The 17,757-nt window shown below is 39.2% G+C and overlaps 2 protein-coding genes, 1 long non-coding RNA gene and 1 other non-coding gene across 8 annotated transcripts in view; 2 read left to right on the top strand and 2 right to left on the bottom strand.

Annotated features, from left to right (window-relative positions):
- LOC131882532 (anoctamin-7-like) overlaps positions 1–12,902 on the top strand; it is a 49,735-nt gene extending 36,833 nt beyond the window's left edge. For all 5 annotated transcript variants that reach the window (XM_059229699.1, XM_059229697.1, XM_059229695.1 and 2 more), the window contains 4 exons: positions 2,966–3,171; positions 4,148–4,384; positions 11,511–11,642; positions 12,527–12,902. In XM_059229699.1, coding sequence (XP_059085682.1) covers positions 2,966–3,171; positions 4,148–4,384; positions 11,511–11,642; positions 12,527–12,610 — 659 coding nt within the window. In that variant the 3' untranslated portion in view covers positions 12,611–12,902. The remainder of the gene's footprint in view (positions 1–2,965; positions 3,172–4,147; positions 4,385–11,510; positions 11,643–12,526) is intronic.
- Trnal-uaa (transfer RNA leucine (anticodon UAA)) lies at positions 7,705–7,788 on the top strand. The gene has a single exon. It is a non-coding gene; the product is annotated as a tRNA-Leu (tRNA).
- An 81-nt stretch (positions 12,903–12,983) lies between the features above and the next one.
- Positions 12,984–14,618, bottom strand: LOC131882536 (uncharacterized). Its single transcript, XM_059229711.1, has 2 exons — positions 14,147–14,618; positions 12,984–13,775 (listed from the first exon to the last, which is right to left on the bottom strand). Exons 1-2 carry the CDS (start codon positions 14,453–14,455, stop codon positions 13,215–13,217), a joined length of 870 nt encoding a protein of 289 aa, XP_059085694.1. The 5' UTR covers positions 14,456–14,618; the 3' UTR covers positions 12,984–13,214.
- Positions 14,619–15,820: 1,202 nt separating this feature from the next.
- LOC131882540 (uncharacterized) overlaps positions 15,821–17,757 on the bottom strand; it is a 3,180-nt gene continuing 1,243 nt past the window's right edge. The window contains exons 3-4 of the long non-coding RNA XR_009373494.1: positions 16,176–16,805; positions 15,821–16,103 (exon numbers count right to left, since the gene is read on the bottom strand). This is a non-coding gene — a long non-coding RNA (uncharacterized LOC131882540). The remainder of the gene's footprint in view (positions 16,104–16,175; positions 16,806–17,757) is intronic.

Below are 17,757 nucleotides of genomic sequence, written 5' to 3'. Positions count from 1 at the left end.
GGGCCTTCACCTTTATCTCCGAAGTTTTAACACAAAAGAATTGCTTTGATATCTACTTTGCATATAGATATGGATCTCAAAATGGGATTTCCGAGCGACCAGGTTCATACCGGTATTGATCAAACTTTATTGAAATGGTCTTGACTAGGTTCAAAGTAGAGATGAGTGGTAATCTTCTCTTTTTCAACGTTCCTAAACCTGGTTAGATCCTTTAAGTTAGACGACTAATTAACAATTGCGATTTGTTTTCTTCTGTATTGGCTTCTCATTTCTTTTTGAAGAGTTGATTGATTTCTATTTGATCCTTAAATTGAACCGCGAAGAACGATTTCAGCCAAGTAATTTGAATAAATTTTCTTCATTTTTTTTTGCAAAATTTCACATTTTATAAATGTTTTAAGCGGAAACTCTGACCAACATTTGTGGCAAAGTGTGCGTTCAAATCTAAGCAAAGTGTTGTAAAATTCTCATTTTTCATTAATTGTCTTGCCATAAACCCATTTAGCATATAATGATCTGTTTCTGGTCAGCCTCCAAAATGTGATTAGTGTATGCTTGGAGTTTTAAGAATTAGCATTCTGGTATGAGAAAAAAGGCTCTAAAGATAAAGCATTGTGGGATTATTAATCTGTGGTTTTGTAATGAAAAATATAAATAAAAAACTTTAATCTCAAACACAATTTCAACAAAACATTTTCATTTTCTTAACGAGAAAAATGAAAGATCCTTTAAAATCCAATACTCAAAAAAGCTTTCCAGGTTTTGTGCTTCAAGGCTTTTACCTTAATATTCCATTTTCTTGGATTAAGAACTGCATGAATTGATCAAATCCCTTCCCTTGTCTCCTCTAGTGAATCACATTTGGATATACGTTCTGTACTCAGATGGAACCGTTTCGTTTCCCATGTTATTCCATTTTACCATCAAAAACCGTTTGTTTACCGTCCATATCCTACATCCTCACCAAAGAAAAACCGGGCGTACTTCATTGCCTTTCCTTGAAAATCCACTCTATGGCCTTGGAAATCTAGCAGACGCCCCATCATCTCAATTCTGGACCAACTGTGTACTGTACAACTCCAAGTTTGGATGTGATTGATGTGGGGCCCATTCATTCGGAGTCTATCCCAGTTCCATTACACAACCACCAAACACTGACTGACGTAGTGCATGTCTTGTACTTGCAGCGGTTTTGAGGCTCATACAGAGTGGTCAGCCCAATCAAAGCATATGATCCGTCCCATTCGAAATGGTTCCATGTAACATGGGCCTATTCAAGACAGCCTGTATTACGTATTGCGATCTCTGTTCATGCTTGACCACCGACCGCATATCTCTGATTGAACAATCATAGCTTTTGATCGTAGTCTAAATTGGACCGAGGGTTACTGAAGCAAGGGAACAGGATCAATCTTGATAAGATCTTTCCTTCAGTGAAGAATGGAATATCGAGATAGATTTGGAACATACTGAAAGACGAGCCAGCTCTCCAAGATCTATCCTTGAATGGAATTCACACTTGGTACATTGTCATGTTTTTGGTCGCTTGGGTGTCAAGGACATAGTTTGTGGTGGCGAACAAGACTAGCCAAAATGCATTTTCTAGGGGGTATTAAAAGCAAATGAGGCACTGAAGGTTGCAAGCCTTGTTTCTAGGTGCTCGCAATATGAGAAATGCTTTTGGTTGAGCCAAAATACGTGAAGAGTGACAATTTCGTTCCTCGCTATTGATTATTGTCAAAACGTAAAAAAAGACGGCATAGAACGCTTTGGGAATTCTACGTGGGCGCCCTCTGTTATTACTTGTTAGTGTTTAGTGTTTGCATGTACTGGGATGAAGTGTACATTTTAGTGCATAAAGTTTTGTTTCGACATTAGAGCGCTCGAGCTGATTACTCTTCTGTAAAACAGAATCAGTTTTTGTACTCTTATATGGCGAACAGTATTAAATTCCAAATTTTGGCGAACCCGGATATTTTGCCCTTAATCACGTCATAATCAAAGCTAATGCAGTTTTTCGTATTGAGTTGCCGCTTCAAATTTGAACAAAGATCCCTCCACCGAGGCAAACTTTCGTCAGTCCGAGCGACCATGCAAAATTCCAACGGGTCTCAAACAAACCAAGAAATTGTTTAGCGTCAAACATAATCTTTGGCACAAAAGATGGAGACACTAATGGTAGAAGGTGTCCTGGTCGGAGTTTAGAATATTCACATTTCAATGGATCATAGGGCTTCAAAAAGGATTCAGATTCTCCGTAAGAGGCGCCATTGGAAAGAGATGTGCCGGACTGAAATTCAAAAATCGAATCAATGTCATCTGACTGACAAATTCTAGTGTCGCAGGGAAACTACATGTGAAATGAGAATGAATAAAAACGATATCACAATGATGCCAAATTTCATTTACAATTGACTGTTTGGTTTTCAAGTTTAGCCTCAAAGCTCATTCCTGACTACGCTAAGTCAGGTATCAAGGATTGAGGTTTAAGGCCATGAAAGCAATGATCATTTGCAAATATAATTTGCAATCTTTTTGATACCGTTTTAGATTGTCCTCGATTCACACATAGCTTCCATACGACATAATGCCATGGCTTCGATTTTGCTATTTCAGTCATACTCAAACCCTTTCAAGTGGCGCCTCTTACGACAAATCTGCACCCTATCTGAAGTAATTTGAGCATTTTAAAAGAAGAGGAAAATATGAATGTCGTTCTCTGTATCCTGTCATGAATTAGTACAAATGTACAATTATGAACGCAACTTTTTATTGTGTATTTTTTATGGATGGGCGAGATGCACGGTTTTTATTGCAAAAGCCTGCAGCGCCACAATCATGGCAAAACTAATTATGATATAAATTGCAAAATTCGAAGTTGAAAATTTTCGAAAATCAAAGGCGAAAAACGTCGATGAGAAATGCTCTTTTCGCCAGGTTCATAACGCTTTTACGTTCGTTTCAGTGCTCCAATTTGGGTTCATCACCATTTTCGTGGCGGCTTTCCCGTTGGCTCCGTTCTTCGCTTTGCTCAACAATTGGGTGGAGATCCGCCTGGATGCTCAAAAATTCGTCTGTGAGACTCGTCGTGCCGTGGCTGAACGAGCTGAAAACATTGGGATTTGGTTCAAGATCCTTGACATGTTGGCTCAATTTGCAGTGATTACAAATGTGAGTGCCTAAAAGCCTGAATTGTCAAGCTTCAAATTCATTGCAGAGGGGTACACTTCCAAGGAACTGATTGAGAGTGTACCTTTGGTCAGTCTCTGGCAGGTATGTTTGTTTGCTGGTACCAATGCCAATAATGCTAAATTGGTGACTCAAGCACGTTCTTACGAAGCTGACATCGTGAAGGAATAGTCAGCTGTGTTACAATTTGTTTCAAGCACCAACCTTGCATTACTGGCCATGGCAGGCAAGTTTGTTTGTTTGTACCAGAATTTGCCTAAGCGATCGAGTAATGACTCAACTTCTTGTCGTTATTAATGACTTGTGTGTTGAAGCGACTCTAGAAGATAGGACCAAGGAGACCAAGATGTTTTAATAAGACTACTCTGTAGTGAGTATGTTGGGTTTTAGCCTCCTTTTCTTGCTCCAGTTCGTTCCATCTTGGCCTTTTTCAGAGGCCCCATTTTCCCATTCATTGACAAGTGTTGAGATCTAAGTAAATTGAAAGGAAGTACGATCATTCGATACGCATTACGACCCCGATTTGGTGCTTGAGAGGTTTTAAAACACACTTTGCAAGTTGTAAAAATGGTTGGTAAAAAGAGAGTTTCAATGACAGATTGCAAACATTTCATCAAAATGCTTCTGTTCACTATCAAACATCCCTTTGCAATGTTTATGTAAGATTGTTTACGGAACGGAAGAATTAAGTCATAATTTGCTTGTTAAAGCACACCATAACTTGAAAAAGCTACACTTATTTATCTTTTAATGCTACTTAGTGCCCAAAAGTATTTCATTGGCGTTATTATAGCTCAAGTTTGAACCTTATTTTGAAGCTTCAAATTTAAATAAGCCAGGCTCCCTTTTTGGCGAAATTCAAGAATGAAGTTTAAGTGCACATCTTTTCGGCAAAAGCCTTGAATTGCCAATACTCATCTCTAGTCCGATGAAAATTAGGTCTTTCCATTCTTTCTAGGCCTTTCTTATCGCGTTTACCTCAGAATTCATTCCCAAGTTGGTTTATAAATACGAGCACAATTGGAACATGCGTGGCTACGTCAACTTCACTTTGGCCACTTCGCCCGCCGAAGGTTGGATGGATGTCAATCGTACCGAGTGCCGTTACCGGGCTTTCAGAGACACACGAGGCACGTTTACGCCCATGCACTGGAAAATCCTGGCCTTAAAATTGGCCTTCGTCATCATATTTGAGGTAAGAGGTGACTTTGGTGAATGGCCAGGTGTGGACATTACTAAACGACAGCGCTGCGCAATATGAGATGTTATCAGATTGGAGTAGAGAGTTGTATTTACCAGAGACCCTTGAGATCAGTGTGCCAACATACCTACAATATGGAGTACAGAAGTGTCATTCAAAGAAATACATGAGGAACCGTTGCCTTGTTCCAGGTTTAATGTGGTTTAGATTGAGCTTCAGCGCCATCATTTGACTATAGAGGTAGCTACGATGAGCATGACTAGAGCGACATCTTTTGGACGTCCCGAGTACTTGAGATTGATCTTAGTTGGTGGCCTTACCTTTTTTTGTAATTAGGATGATAGGGTCGGAGATTGAGCAGTTGAGTCTCGCCCGGCCAACGAAGCAAGCCATCACATCGTTTGTATACTTGTTTCCTGTCTGCATCAATTTGGTTCTTCGTCTGTTTGTGGGGCTAACTCTGAGAGTTTTCTTTGGTGAAAGGTTGGGCAGGAGAATTGAACCGAACCCCTCTCTCATGTTCGGAAACTGCGTTATCCTCGACAAAACCTTTTGAAAGCTTTCGAGGTGAATAAACCGAATATGATGTAAGTCAATGCGCTTCATTCAAACCAATCGGTTTAAAAAAAGCTTACTCTAGCGGTCAGCCAGGGACAGCTGAGCTAACGCGGACAGAATATACTTTTTCAAATCTTTCCCGCCATAACAGCGAGAGGCCGACTTTGGACTTGATCAACAAACTGCCTCATACTAATGCCGGTCGGATTATGATCATTGGCGGTGGTGATTTCGTGTAAAAAGTGGCAATGTTGCGAGATTTCAAAGGTCGTGTACTTTGCAAGAATGACAGTGATATTTGCCCCAGATTTTGAATATGAAAGCCTACGAAGATGTACTCATTATCCATCCCAAGACAGATCAACTTGGCGACCAAGAAAGTGACATTCAAAAATGATGAACTTTATTTGGTTTAGTTGGGCTGCTCACAATACAAATTGATGACCAACGAGAGGGCGTTGTTGCCAGGTGGTCGAGGTGATGGCTCCCACTATCCCAGTTCTACGCCAGACTTGGTATCATCCTTACGTAGCTAACCTTTGCTTGTCAGCTGCCACTGTTTTCGAGGCCCTTGCAACCGAGCTGCCGTAGGCTTGCGCCGCGGTCTAGCGCCCCCAGATCATCGCAACCAAAAGGTTAGGTTTGGTTAGGTCAGGTGAGGTCAGGTTAGTTAGGTTAGGTTAGGTCAGGTCAGGGGCAATGATACACTTTGGGGACATAGGGGAAGGGAGGAGCATCAACAGCAGTAGTAGATTATGGGCATGTTGCGCCAAAAGCCTCTTCAAGACTACAGTGGAGCTTGTTTGGAGGGAGCTAAGCATAGATGGTCAAGACACGGAAAAATTAACGAGACACAACTACTGATTTTAGTATCCAGTGAAGTAAGGAAAACTCTCTGAACAATATATGTGAGCTGACTGAACTCTGAAAGGTTCATGTGAAAGGTCCCCATTAAAAAGCCAGACGTCACTGTTTGTATGTTGCCTCTGGCAAGCGACCAAACTGTCACAAAATGAGAAGACATTTGCAATTTAATTGCATTAGAAAATGATTTGTTGAAACCATGCCTTCTGTAGGGTCACAACCAATGGTATTGGCATTCGCAAAGTGTCTGGTCCTCAAATTCTGAGTACGATCTCCAGTCTAAGATTAGGAAGTTACAACTGACGTAAATAAGTTCTTTGAACATTGCCGAATTGCCAATTTTCCTAATCTTTTAAGTCAGTTTTCGATGGTGTGCCCATCACTGCCGTTGCCGCTCGTTGTCAACGGTCCCTCAATGCTTTGTGATTGCGCGCACTTGCGCCCCCCTCACCACCTCCTCTCGTCTACCTACCTTACTGCTGCTTCTGTGTGTCCCCTAAAGTGTAGTTTAACCGGTTAGCTACGTAAGGACCATACAGACTTGGGGGGTCAAGTTTGACTTTTGGAAGCCGTTCAGGTTGCTTGCCAACTTGATAATCCAGGTTACTAGATAGCTTTAATTGGCCAGAACATTCTATCATAAAGGACTTTGAATGGCATGATCAGTAACCAAAGCTCTCAAGGGAATTTGTGACCAGTGTCCCTTAATCAGTATTCATGATCATGCTCAGCTCAAATTGCCATCCAGGCCTGCCAGGTCCAATCAAGGAGCTCCAGCCTCCAGTAGCACTATTCTATGTATTGTGTGTTTGTAGGGTAGAACCACAATAATTTGCGAACACCAAAGTGAACAGATCAGTGAAAGGACATCAAAGTGATGATGAAGTCATTCCTTTGAAATGCTGCCAAATATAATTGATGCCTCTAAGTTTGAAATTGATTTTGCCTTTCTGTTTGCCCCAAAATATGCCTTTTTACTCAAAATAGAAGCCTTTAACAAGGAAACTGGTCGTAACTTAGAATTATGAAAAAAACTTTTTGGTGTTTGATGCGCTATCCTCATTGTCCCCATCTACTTGTTTCAAAAATTCACATGCGTAATGATGGGACGAAAGATTGCAATAATGTACTTGTAGTTCTTGATTACAGGGTAGTCAATCATTCTCTTGAGTTGTTAATGCATGTTCTTACAATTCAGTTTTAAAGTCAAGGCAAGTGAAAGATCTTGATTTACATGTGCAAATGGTATTCTTAACTGTTCAATAGTAACAAAGTTATCCCTATTGTACACGATTGCCACAGAAAAAAATGATCAGCATATGAATTAATGGCTCTAATGATTGTGTTACACAATCGTGATAGTTTTGTATTAGGCGGTTGAAAATGAATCTTAAACTGATACAGCAAATCATTCATGAAGACAGTGCTGGGAATGTGAACGCTTCATCCAAGCCTCTAAATAATCGGTGTTGGCAGCCAAAGAGGCATATTTTTTCGAGGACCGCTTGGATTTGTTTAAAAATGTTGCTGCCTTGAGTTTTGATTCAAATTATAATTGAACCGAACCCTCTGCATTTTCCAAAACCTTACATTTAAACTTCATCATCAATGTGGAATGATGAACATGGAAACGTTGGAGTGTTGAGCATGGCCAAAATTGATTTGAAACGGTATAAAGATGTCTATTGTATTGTTTGTCCGAATATCACCCTTCTCGCAGTAAGCGGACTGCGTAGAGTGACATCAGCATCATTTATACGAATATCTCGAGGGGAGTCTCCAAAGCAGGGCAAAGCGATTTCCGTTAGGTCTAAGCCCTGAGGATCTCACTTAAGATGAAACGTATTAAAATATTGATAAACTATATTTTAATCACGTCTACTCCAAAAGAAGTCAAGTTGGCCGAGCGGTCTAAGGCGCCAGATTTAAGCTCTGGTACACGTAAGTGTGCGTGGGTTCGAACCCCACACTTGACAAAAAGATATCGTTTTGGGGTTACTTTACAACTGGCCATGAATCAACGATTCCTGGGGGGGAGCCTATTAAACGCTCATATGAATACCTCGGAGTTACGGGCTTTGATGTTAACCAGGGGGAAAACCCTGGTCAAAGGGTGGGCGGATGCTCATTCTGGGTAACGTCCAAATCTAAACTCAGAGATACGACCTTTTAAAAACAGGCTTCTGTTTAGAGATTGTTTCACAGTCTGGTATATAAATACGCATTTTAAGGTAAATGCAGTAAACTTTACTAGGCAATGTTCGTCCCTTCATATCTCATGTTTGATAACACCAACTTCGGGTTCCTGGACTACAAATATATAGAAAAAAATAATAATTTTTGGGACTATTCCGGACTCGAGTGCGGCCAATATCTCCAAAACCGATTAAAAGACTCGAGTGCACTTGGAATTGAGTTCGGACTCACCACATCACTAGTAAAAATGAAAAATCGCCAACGCTTTCTTTGCTTACATGAACCCTTACTGTGAACCACAGAAATATGGAGGAGGATGTTAGCTTTGAGAATTGTCATTTGCAACGCAAGTGAACGCATTGCATTTTGAGCTAAGATGTTAACGTTAGTCACATCTTGTCAACGGTATCTTGGCTTGTTCATTTGGCACCTTTGTTAGTCAGAGCTTCAAGTCTTTATAAGTTTTGACACACACCTTTCATTGAGCTCAAAATTGACTTTTGATATAAAGACCAGATAAAATAAAAGAGAAATCGATAGATTAATCAGAGTATAAAAAAGCTCACAACATAACTCTGCACAAAATGAATGACAGTTGTGGAAATTGATTTCCAGAAGAGAGCTAAATGATTCATTCTGTACCCCTTTATGTACTTTGCTTTAAGAGGGCAAAACTTTTGATCTAGTTGTTCGATTGAGCCGAAATCTGAAAAACTTTAGTGCAATTATTTGAGGCCAGTTTCACTTGGATAAGAATGCAATCTGTTATCTCGCTTCCAAAAGGTTAAATTCTAGATCTTAGCATTCTCGTCGATATTGACCCTGTCGACCTTGGTTAAGCAATCGAATGCATTTAATTTTTAAAACTACCAAGACTTGATGTACCTTAAAAAAAAATCTTTTATCTTTGTTACATTTAAAATCATCGGATCAGCCTCCTTCCTGTTGTTAGAAATTTGGGCTATGGTTGCTACATCCAACGTTCCCAAAGAGAGCTTCTTGAGACCAGGGGACATTTTACATGTAATGCCCATGTACGTATATGTAGTAACAAAGCTTGTTGAAACTTAGATCACCTTAATCTTTAGGCTTTGTGTGCATTTTGATGAAGCAAACAACTGGTGACATGAGACTAGGCTTTGAAACGATTCTGCAGGGCTTCTGTGGCACGGTATTCCTTACACGATAATTTTTTTTGTGATCTAATTTACTTCAGAAATACGTATGATGTAACATGCGATTTTTGTTGAGTTTTAAGTTCCATTCTATCGACGTCTGCATTTGGGCTGAATTTGCCTTGTAAACACAAGGATAATGTCATGTCCTTCAGATTCAGTATAAACAATAGCTTGTTTTCATAAGACCCCGTGGGGAAGGAAAGTATTGTTCATTTCATAGTTCCTTATCTTTATGGCGAAGATCAGTAACATTCTGAAAGTTTTGCTCAAAGCTGTGATCCAAAAAGGGTAAAAGCAGAGAGAAATGCACTTGAATAACTTCAGGTACTAGTTAAGGACTCTAATCATATTCTTTTAAACAAAAAGCAAACAGACTGCCATGCGACAAGGGCAAAAAATATGAAAGTTAGAAAATTATCTTTTTTTGACCACGCTGCTACGTCTGAGGAGTGCCTTTTGCAACATGATATCAGTGTTTTGAAGTCATAAATCACCATTGATCTTAGATTAAAGAGTAGTTTCAAAAGTGTAGCCATAGATGGCGCCATAACCTTAACTCACAAATAGGGTAGGTTAGAGCCACTATAATCGCAGAGTACGTGCATGAGATTTTTGGTCGCAAAACGTCGTTTCCATTGTACTGTGGTTCTTCAGTTCACCCCCAAGGCAGCTTTTTCTGCGTTATGTATGTACTTCATTGTTGTCAAACGTAGCAATAAAATGAATCGGGTGCAAGACTTCGTTAATTCTATAGTCTTTACGACCATAAAAAATAATAATTTAGCTGATTTGGAAGGTTGAAATTAAATTCACAATTGATGCAATCTTAGCCCTGGATTGGCGAAAGTGATGCACATATTTTGTTAAACTACCATTTGCCAAGCTTCAACTTAAGGTAGAAGTAAGTGTAATTTCATTCGTATTCATTTCCTTTGTTTAAAGATGTCAAATTTAATGGAATTGAGAGTGGAGTAAGAATTGGAGGTGGTGTTGAAAACATCCAATAACAAGAATATTGGCATTCAAAAACAGTCACCGATACGAATTTGGCGTTCCTGAATGGGCGGACACATTTTTTTTAAAGATTCCAACACGCCTTCAGGCCTCCTCCATCCCTGCATTATGCGTCAGACCAGGGAGGTAACATTAGGTTAAATCAGGTCGAGTTTGATTACACATTTGAATCAATACTCGAAACATTTGTTTAATGAATAAATGTAGACAAGTAAGGAAAAAAAGATAGCACAAATGGAATGAAAATAGGCTCCAACTGTCCATAAAATCTATACAACCATCATAATTTTAAACAGTTTACCAAACTATATACAGTCGCTCTTTTGTATCGCCATTTCCGGATCATGTGCGTTGAACTTAGAAACGTTATGTTTGATTTGCCTTCAGGATTGCCAAAGTGAACCCCAAGCATGGCCCAATTCATCTCTGAACGGGGCAACGAATCTAGTCTTGCTGATCACCCCGTTCACTTATCAAAACGCACACAAAAATATTTCGGTGTAACAATGAGTTTCTTACTGCATCCAAGCATTAGAAACAAAGTCTTGACATTTGCTATGACAAATGTTTTAGGCGCACATTTTGGCATCCCTGTGAACACATCCGGAAGTAGGGTTGCGTTATCAGGGATTGTCAACCTTCCGGCCCGACTAATTTGTAATTTTAAAGGTGTTAAAGAATGTAGAATTTTTTAAAATTGAACCCCACTCATTCCTTGCTACGTTTGACAACAGTGAATTAAATACATAGCACAGAAACAGCCGCCTTGGGTTTGAACTGAAGAACCACAATACAATGGAAACGACGTTTTGGGACCAAAAATCTCATGGGCGTACTCTTCTACTATAGTGGCTCTAGGGTAGGTATTATTTTGAATTTACTTCCACATTGATATACCTTGGCTCTATGTATCAATTGACTTTGAGTCTACTAAAGCCTGGCTATGATCTAATGAAGCATTGGAGTCACATGTTTTCTTATTTAGTCATGAAACGAGTCCAAAGTTGGGCCAAAATGATTAGGAAACGAATTTTTGAGCACTAGGTAGCATTGATGGTTAAAGGTTGCCTGGATAAATGAGACAAGGTAATTTAGAATTCGCACAGAGATTTCTAGTATGCTCTAAGATTGTGGGTGACGCCCCAGTAAGTGCATGTAGCGCCATCTAACGTGTTTAGGTCTCGTTGTGCCTTAACAATCACAATTGAAGGCACTGTGCAGTCAAAATTTCTCTGTCCCCATCTCTTCCCAATGAAGGTGAGGTTTCTACTGATCGAATTAGCTCTTGACTTTTTCTTCTTGCTTTTCAGCACATTGTGTTTGGCGTTTGTCGCCTCATCGATCTTGTGGTTCCCGACATTCCCGAGTCTTTGGACATTAAGATCAAGCGAGAGAGATTTCTAGCCAAAGAGGCTCTTCAGGAGGCTGAACATGTACTACAGGTACTCAAATGTTACTACAAAAAGCGAGATTCCATCTCAATAACACACTCAAACAAGTTCCTCCCACCACTCAGTCTAGTGTAAAAAATATTCACTCAAACAGAACCAGCTACTGATAGGCATCATCTCATTCAAATTGAGCCGCACGTTTGTCATGCTAGATGCATTTCGTCGCAAATAGACGATGATACTCGTTTTCTAATCTAAAAAGAGCTTACTTGCCAATCAAAGACTTGTTTGGGAGAGTTTTTCCAGGATTGTTAGTACACCAAGAACCAATCCTTAGGGTAATGTGAAATATTTTTTATGTAAAAAATACGTACCTTTGAAGACTGGGTGCATTTTACGTACCTCATCTTGTTCAAATTCATAGTTTATTCGAAGACAATATACATAAAGAATAAATTCAGAATAAGAGATTGCGTGATAATAACATATTTCAAAAAGGTAATAATCTGACTAGTAATAATTAGTTCCCTTTTGGAACCCCTAATTTCGCCATATGATAAGATAGGACTTACGTTGAACTGAAGAAAATATCTTATTTGATTTTATAATGAAATGATACCTTCAACGATTTGAAGTCACAGAGGACCTTTCTTTCCTCTAAAAGGGAACTTTGTGTTTTTTCTAGCAGAAAAGAAAGTTTCACATGACAAATGTGCTCAAATATGTTAAGTTTAGGCCTGCTCTTGTATTAAACAAAAACGGTCTTTGGCCCACACACTTTGCAAAAGCTGAACGCACGCCTGAGACAAGCGCCACTTGGGCAGAAGCGGCAGGGAATAGTTAAGTTTCTTCGCATCCCCGCCTGTTCTTCATCTATTGATTGGTGAAGAAGGGTGAAGAATGTGATATTAAATATTAGCATTTTGACTTTTCAGAAAGTTCTGACTGACCACCACGATGATAGCGATCGTAGGGACTCTTCCGATCCGGATTCTCCGCTACTTCGACGTCGAAATTGAATCATAATGCCCCTTTGTGCTCGTTCCCACGCCTCTTTATATCTGTTTCGTTTTATCTTTTATTCATGCAGATTTTGAAAGATCCTATTTTCACTTGGTCTCTATACCCATCTATTTTGTGATTGAATTGAATGTTATCTCGTCTTGCTACAACAAACTGAAACCGAATTGTGATACAAATCGTTGCTATTGTTATATTCGAATGATGATGACGATGATGAAGAAGAAGATAGGATATACCACTGAATTTCTTATTAGGTTTTAAGTACAATAGACCTTTCCTCAACCGTTACCTGTTGTCAGTTGTTAATCATTCATCTAAGGTTGTACCAAACGCAAAAAGATATTATACCAATAACATTCATCACAAGTGTTAAGTCTCATTATTTATTTATGAAACTATAACTCTTTTCCTTAATAGTCATGATCATATTACAGCTGATCGGAAACGGCAAAATGTTTTACATTACCCATAAAAAGATGGCTTGACGGCTAATAAAGGTACTTCTTTCGAGTGGTCTTATAAGATAACTGATGACCAATCCTTAGTGTATGAAGAAGTCTCATTGCATTTTAGAGGCATTTGTTTGCCTTTTCTGATGATCTAGACTCCCACCAAAGCTACACCCAGAATCACCAAAATCCAGGATAGTGCTCCTTTCAAGTTCGTGGAGGCTCCAATGTTGTACTTCTTGCTCCAGAACAAATCCTGGTCCTTCTTCCGTAGTCGTTCCAACTCGGCATCCACCTCATTGAAGGTCTCTTTCCTTTGGAAGATCGGACAGTCCCGAATGTGGAAGCCATAATCCGAAGCCATTTGATAGAAAAAGGCTCCCATGAGCTCCTTCTGGTAGCGCTTGAGGCTCCAGACATATTTGGACGCGAAGCAGGGCTCCAAATGATCGAAACACTGAGTTATCAACTCATCCAAATGATCACAGATCACTTGACGGACTTCACCACGTCGCTCGGAAGGATCACGGATCTGCAGGGCGAACTTGTCACGCAACCTATTGCCACAAACTCTATACTCGCTGAGGACCTTTTTGACCTCGTATTCGTTGCATTCGTCGGTTTGAGAATGATCGTCCAGGTTCTTGCCGGTCCGACTAGCATATTCCTTCGATATGGGACAATCCTTGACGCTATCACCAATACCGAATAACTGGAATGTAAATAGAATAGAGGTGCTCAATAATTGAAGAACGCTTAATAGTCTTATTTCGTTTAAAATGGGCAATAGAATTGATATTCATGTTATCTATACTTTTCATATTCTTTCAACAACTTTTTTATTCTCTCCCAGCATGTTACGTTCATACGAGTTCTGATGTAACATTAAACGTACGGTTGGTTGCTTGGACCAACAAAATTCAAAGAGTAAGAAAAAATTAACCAAAATAATGATACATAAACAGGAACTTAAAAATCGAGTGCTTTATTAACACCTTAATAATTGAGTACCTACCAAAACTTAGAGCAAAAGGAGATTTTTTAGTACACGTATTTCACCCAAACTCACTAAACAAAGCTTACCTTGGCCAATTTCTCGACTTCCCAGATCAAGGATAAATCTTTGACGTCTTGAAAAACATTGGGTGCAAAGCAGTTCTCGAATTCTCTCAAACAATCATCACTCACTTTGTTCAATAGACCGCACATACCCTGTTGTTTGGCATTCAACAGGAAGTCATTCTCGGCATGCTCTCGACACATTTTATAGTCACTGTCCTCCCAGTAATGCTCACTATCTGGACATTCATGGTCCGGATCCTCGTCCACATATTCTTCAGACCAAGAGAATTCAATAAAGACCCACGAAAGAACCAGCAATTGTTTCCACATTATCAATGAGGACACTGATCACAAGTTGGTCACCTCATGAGTTAAGACGTCCAAATGAGTCGTCAAATGGAAAATCTGAGGTTCATCTATGTTATGTACGAACTGGTTTTGTTTCTTTTCTGCAAACACCTTTCCGTGGCCGTGAAGAGTTGTTTAATAAAGCGTAGTAGGTTCGGTGTAGGAGACTCGAAATTCGGGCAGGGCCTTCGTGCAGGCCCATCTCAGGTGCCTTTGGCGGGGCACTATCATAATGCTTCCTCCGAGGCTACGAGTCCTCTTTTTGACAAAGAGAGCCCGTCAGGTGAAAAATTCTAAGGAACAGATGGACACCATACCGATATGTGAACAAAGTACAAATTCATATAGGTGAAATGATTTGATATTCTGTGTTATGTCACGTTTGGGGAATGAATAGTACAAGCTGACATGGAGAGATGGCGTTGTGAAACTATGCGCGATGAGATTGCATGACAAGTATAATTAGACCCAATCGCAAGTCTAATGAGCAAGGCAATTAATGACTTACAAATATTTGACGATTATGTTAAAGGCTGCTTGTGAATGAGAGTAATTCTATTCTTGAAAGTCGATCTTGGGCATTATTTCGACTTATTTTGGGGACTACAGAACATAATTTATAATCAAGAAGACCCCTTATTTGCAACGTCAGACAGCTCAAACCAAACGGGAAGAGGCACGGTAGATTGCTACAAAAACTACTCGTGGTATGTTATGAAAGTGATCTCTTTTCCGGACATTATGTGATCCAGGTCACTAATCATGTTTAAGATTTTGATAGAATTAGCCAAAAGCAACACAAACGCATTTTTATTCAATAAAGGTAAATCCACCCAATCAACCTTTTATTTGGTAGAGGCTGACTCACAAAGCGCCCTCTTAAGTGCAGAGCTCAAACCATATTTCTGACAGTGTAAGATGGCTATCTAATGAATCCCTGTTATAGCCGGCTACGAGTTGCTAATGCTTATCATCCACGACATTGATAATGCGATAACTGATTCCTCAACCAGCTTTGTAAAGGGCATGTTAAGTGAAGGAAATTCAAGAAACATGTAGTGCGACAACCCTGATATTGAGCATTTTGACGAAGACAAACATCAAGATTATCTGGTCACACTTTTTCAAACACTGCAAATCATCAAGTGTATTAAAGATATTTTCCACAATGCTAGCAATAAGGACCAACTTTTAATGCGAAGCTTCCCTATTTGAAGATGTTCTACTATTCTTCTGTAGAAAATGATAAAATGACAAGAATAAGCTCTTTGATCTGAAAACATAGTTCGCTATAAGATATTTTTTTTATTGTTCCAGACACAACTTCCCTCGAGCCTTAGTCATTACTTCAAGTGAAAGAAGTCTTTATTTACCCTTTTTCGATAATGACACGTACAAATTAGACAAGAGGCACGTCCTCGCAGTCTCGATCGCCGCCCATTAAACCATTGAAGACTATAGGCATCGATTTGTCAGACAGAAGCCAACAAGTGTAGATTGGATAGACCGAGCCTGCATATTGGGGAGACACCCAATTCCAAAACAGGCAAGCTTTGGTTTGTTGACAAAGCCATTGACAATCTCGGGCAGTTCGAGTCAGGTCTGGATCAAAGAGATTCAACGTGGGGGCCTGGATCAAATGATTATTAAAGAATGAGACTCAGGGTTGGGTGATGGATCTCATGAGAGCTACAGTACTTACCGGTAATAAGACATTCGTGTAGAAACATTGGTGGTTTTGAGCTACTATAATTTGAATGAGGCAGCAGCAAATGAGAATAACAAACTGAGTTAAGAACATGATGTGCTTGTCTATACTATGATTGTTGAATGATTAATGATAAGCCCTTCTTTAGCTATAGGCCTATAAAATCTTATTTGTAGAGACTTAGGGAGCGCTAAAGTAAGTTCGAGTCAACAGATTCATCATTTAGGTAAACAAAAATGGAGTGGAAGAAACGAATAAGAATTGAATAAATTCTGATGCAAAATTGAATCATTTTTTCCATATATTTTAGGATTCTAGTTGCTTTTTTCACAAACCAATACCTTGATGGAACATGTTTTAGGAACTCCTGAACAAATAGCCTGACTGCCTTTAGTCAAGCCTTTGTTAGTAATTCGTATATATGGATGGTTACATTTGAAAATGAGCAAGCTCATAAACAGCAAAGCGATTTATTCTTCACAACCCTGATGGATAGATAGATGACAGATCAATTTTATGCGGGTATGTCCGCACAATCTCGTTCACCACCAAGCAGACCCTGTTCCACTAATAGAATAGGGCTGTCAGATAAAAGCCAACACGTGTAGATTTGGTAAGCAGGTCCTTAAGGAGAGATGGGCGTCATTTGTTCGCTCGACATTTCTCTCACAGACTTTTCCCATTACATGTTTGTCCGCCATGGTGTGTTTTAACAAACTTATTTTTTCTTACCGCAATTGTCCCCCAATTTTAGCTGAAGCAGATGCTTATTGGCATGAGATTAAATTTCAATTTGCATTTTTAAAGCCGTTACTTGCACATTTTTATAATTAATAAAATGCATGATTGGTTTGGGTTAGTTGCGAATTTAGACCAGCTGAAATTTACCGATCATACAAATACGATTTGCATATAAAAGATGAAATAACAAAAAATAGACAACAAAAACATGGTTTTAGCACCCTAAGAACGTGAGCAAGAACGCAAATAAATTGTCAACAAATTACATCCTGAGTGATTTTGCAATGATGAAGGAATTGAAATTAAACAGCCTGTTAAGTTTTGCTCTTTTGAGAGCAAGGCGCTTTCAAAAATAAAATGCAATGCACAAGAACCATGTTTTTGAGTCTAAATACTTTTGTTACGCCTTGTGCTTAGAAAGTGGACTGTGACTGGAAAGTCAAGGAATCTTGTGATTTTTTTGAGTTTTGTTCCACTTCAAGTGAGAAACATTGTTAAAATGAAAGTCAACTTTAGTAATTTCTAAATTCAAAAGCCAATTTCCGAATATATACGTATGTGTCAAATTTGAAAAAAGGAATATGTCCCACTAAGGAATTAGAGTGTCAATTCAAACTTACCTAAAACAGTGAATTAACGTTAACTAGTCACTGAATCCAAATTTGAATTGTCAAGTCCATTAATGGATGTTGAGAAAGAGAATCTTAATGAATATACAGTATATCCCGGAAAAGTAATGTGTTTTAGGTTAATAGTTAGAAGGGCAAAAGTTACGACAACAAAAATCGTTGATGACCAGGGCTGCTCAAAAGATGCAAATGCTGTTTTTCGAATT

This window comes from Tigriopus californicus, chromosome 6 (genome assembly GCF_007210705.1).
Source record: "Tigriopus californicus strain San Diego chromosome 6, Tcal_SD_v2.1, whole genome shotgun sequence".
Lineage (NCBI taxonomy): Eukaryota > Metazoa > Arthropoda > Copepoda > Harpacticoida > Harpacticidae > Tigriopus > Tigriopus californicus.
Note: the sequence above shows the minus strand (reverse complement) of the source record. Positions and strands in the feature narration are given on the sequence as shown.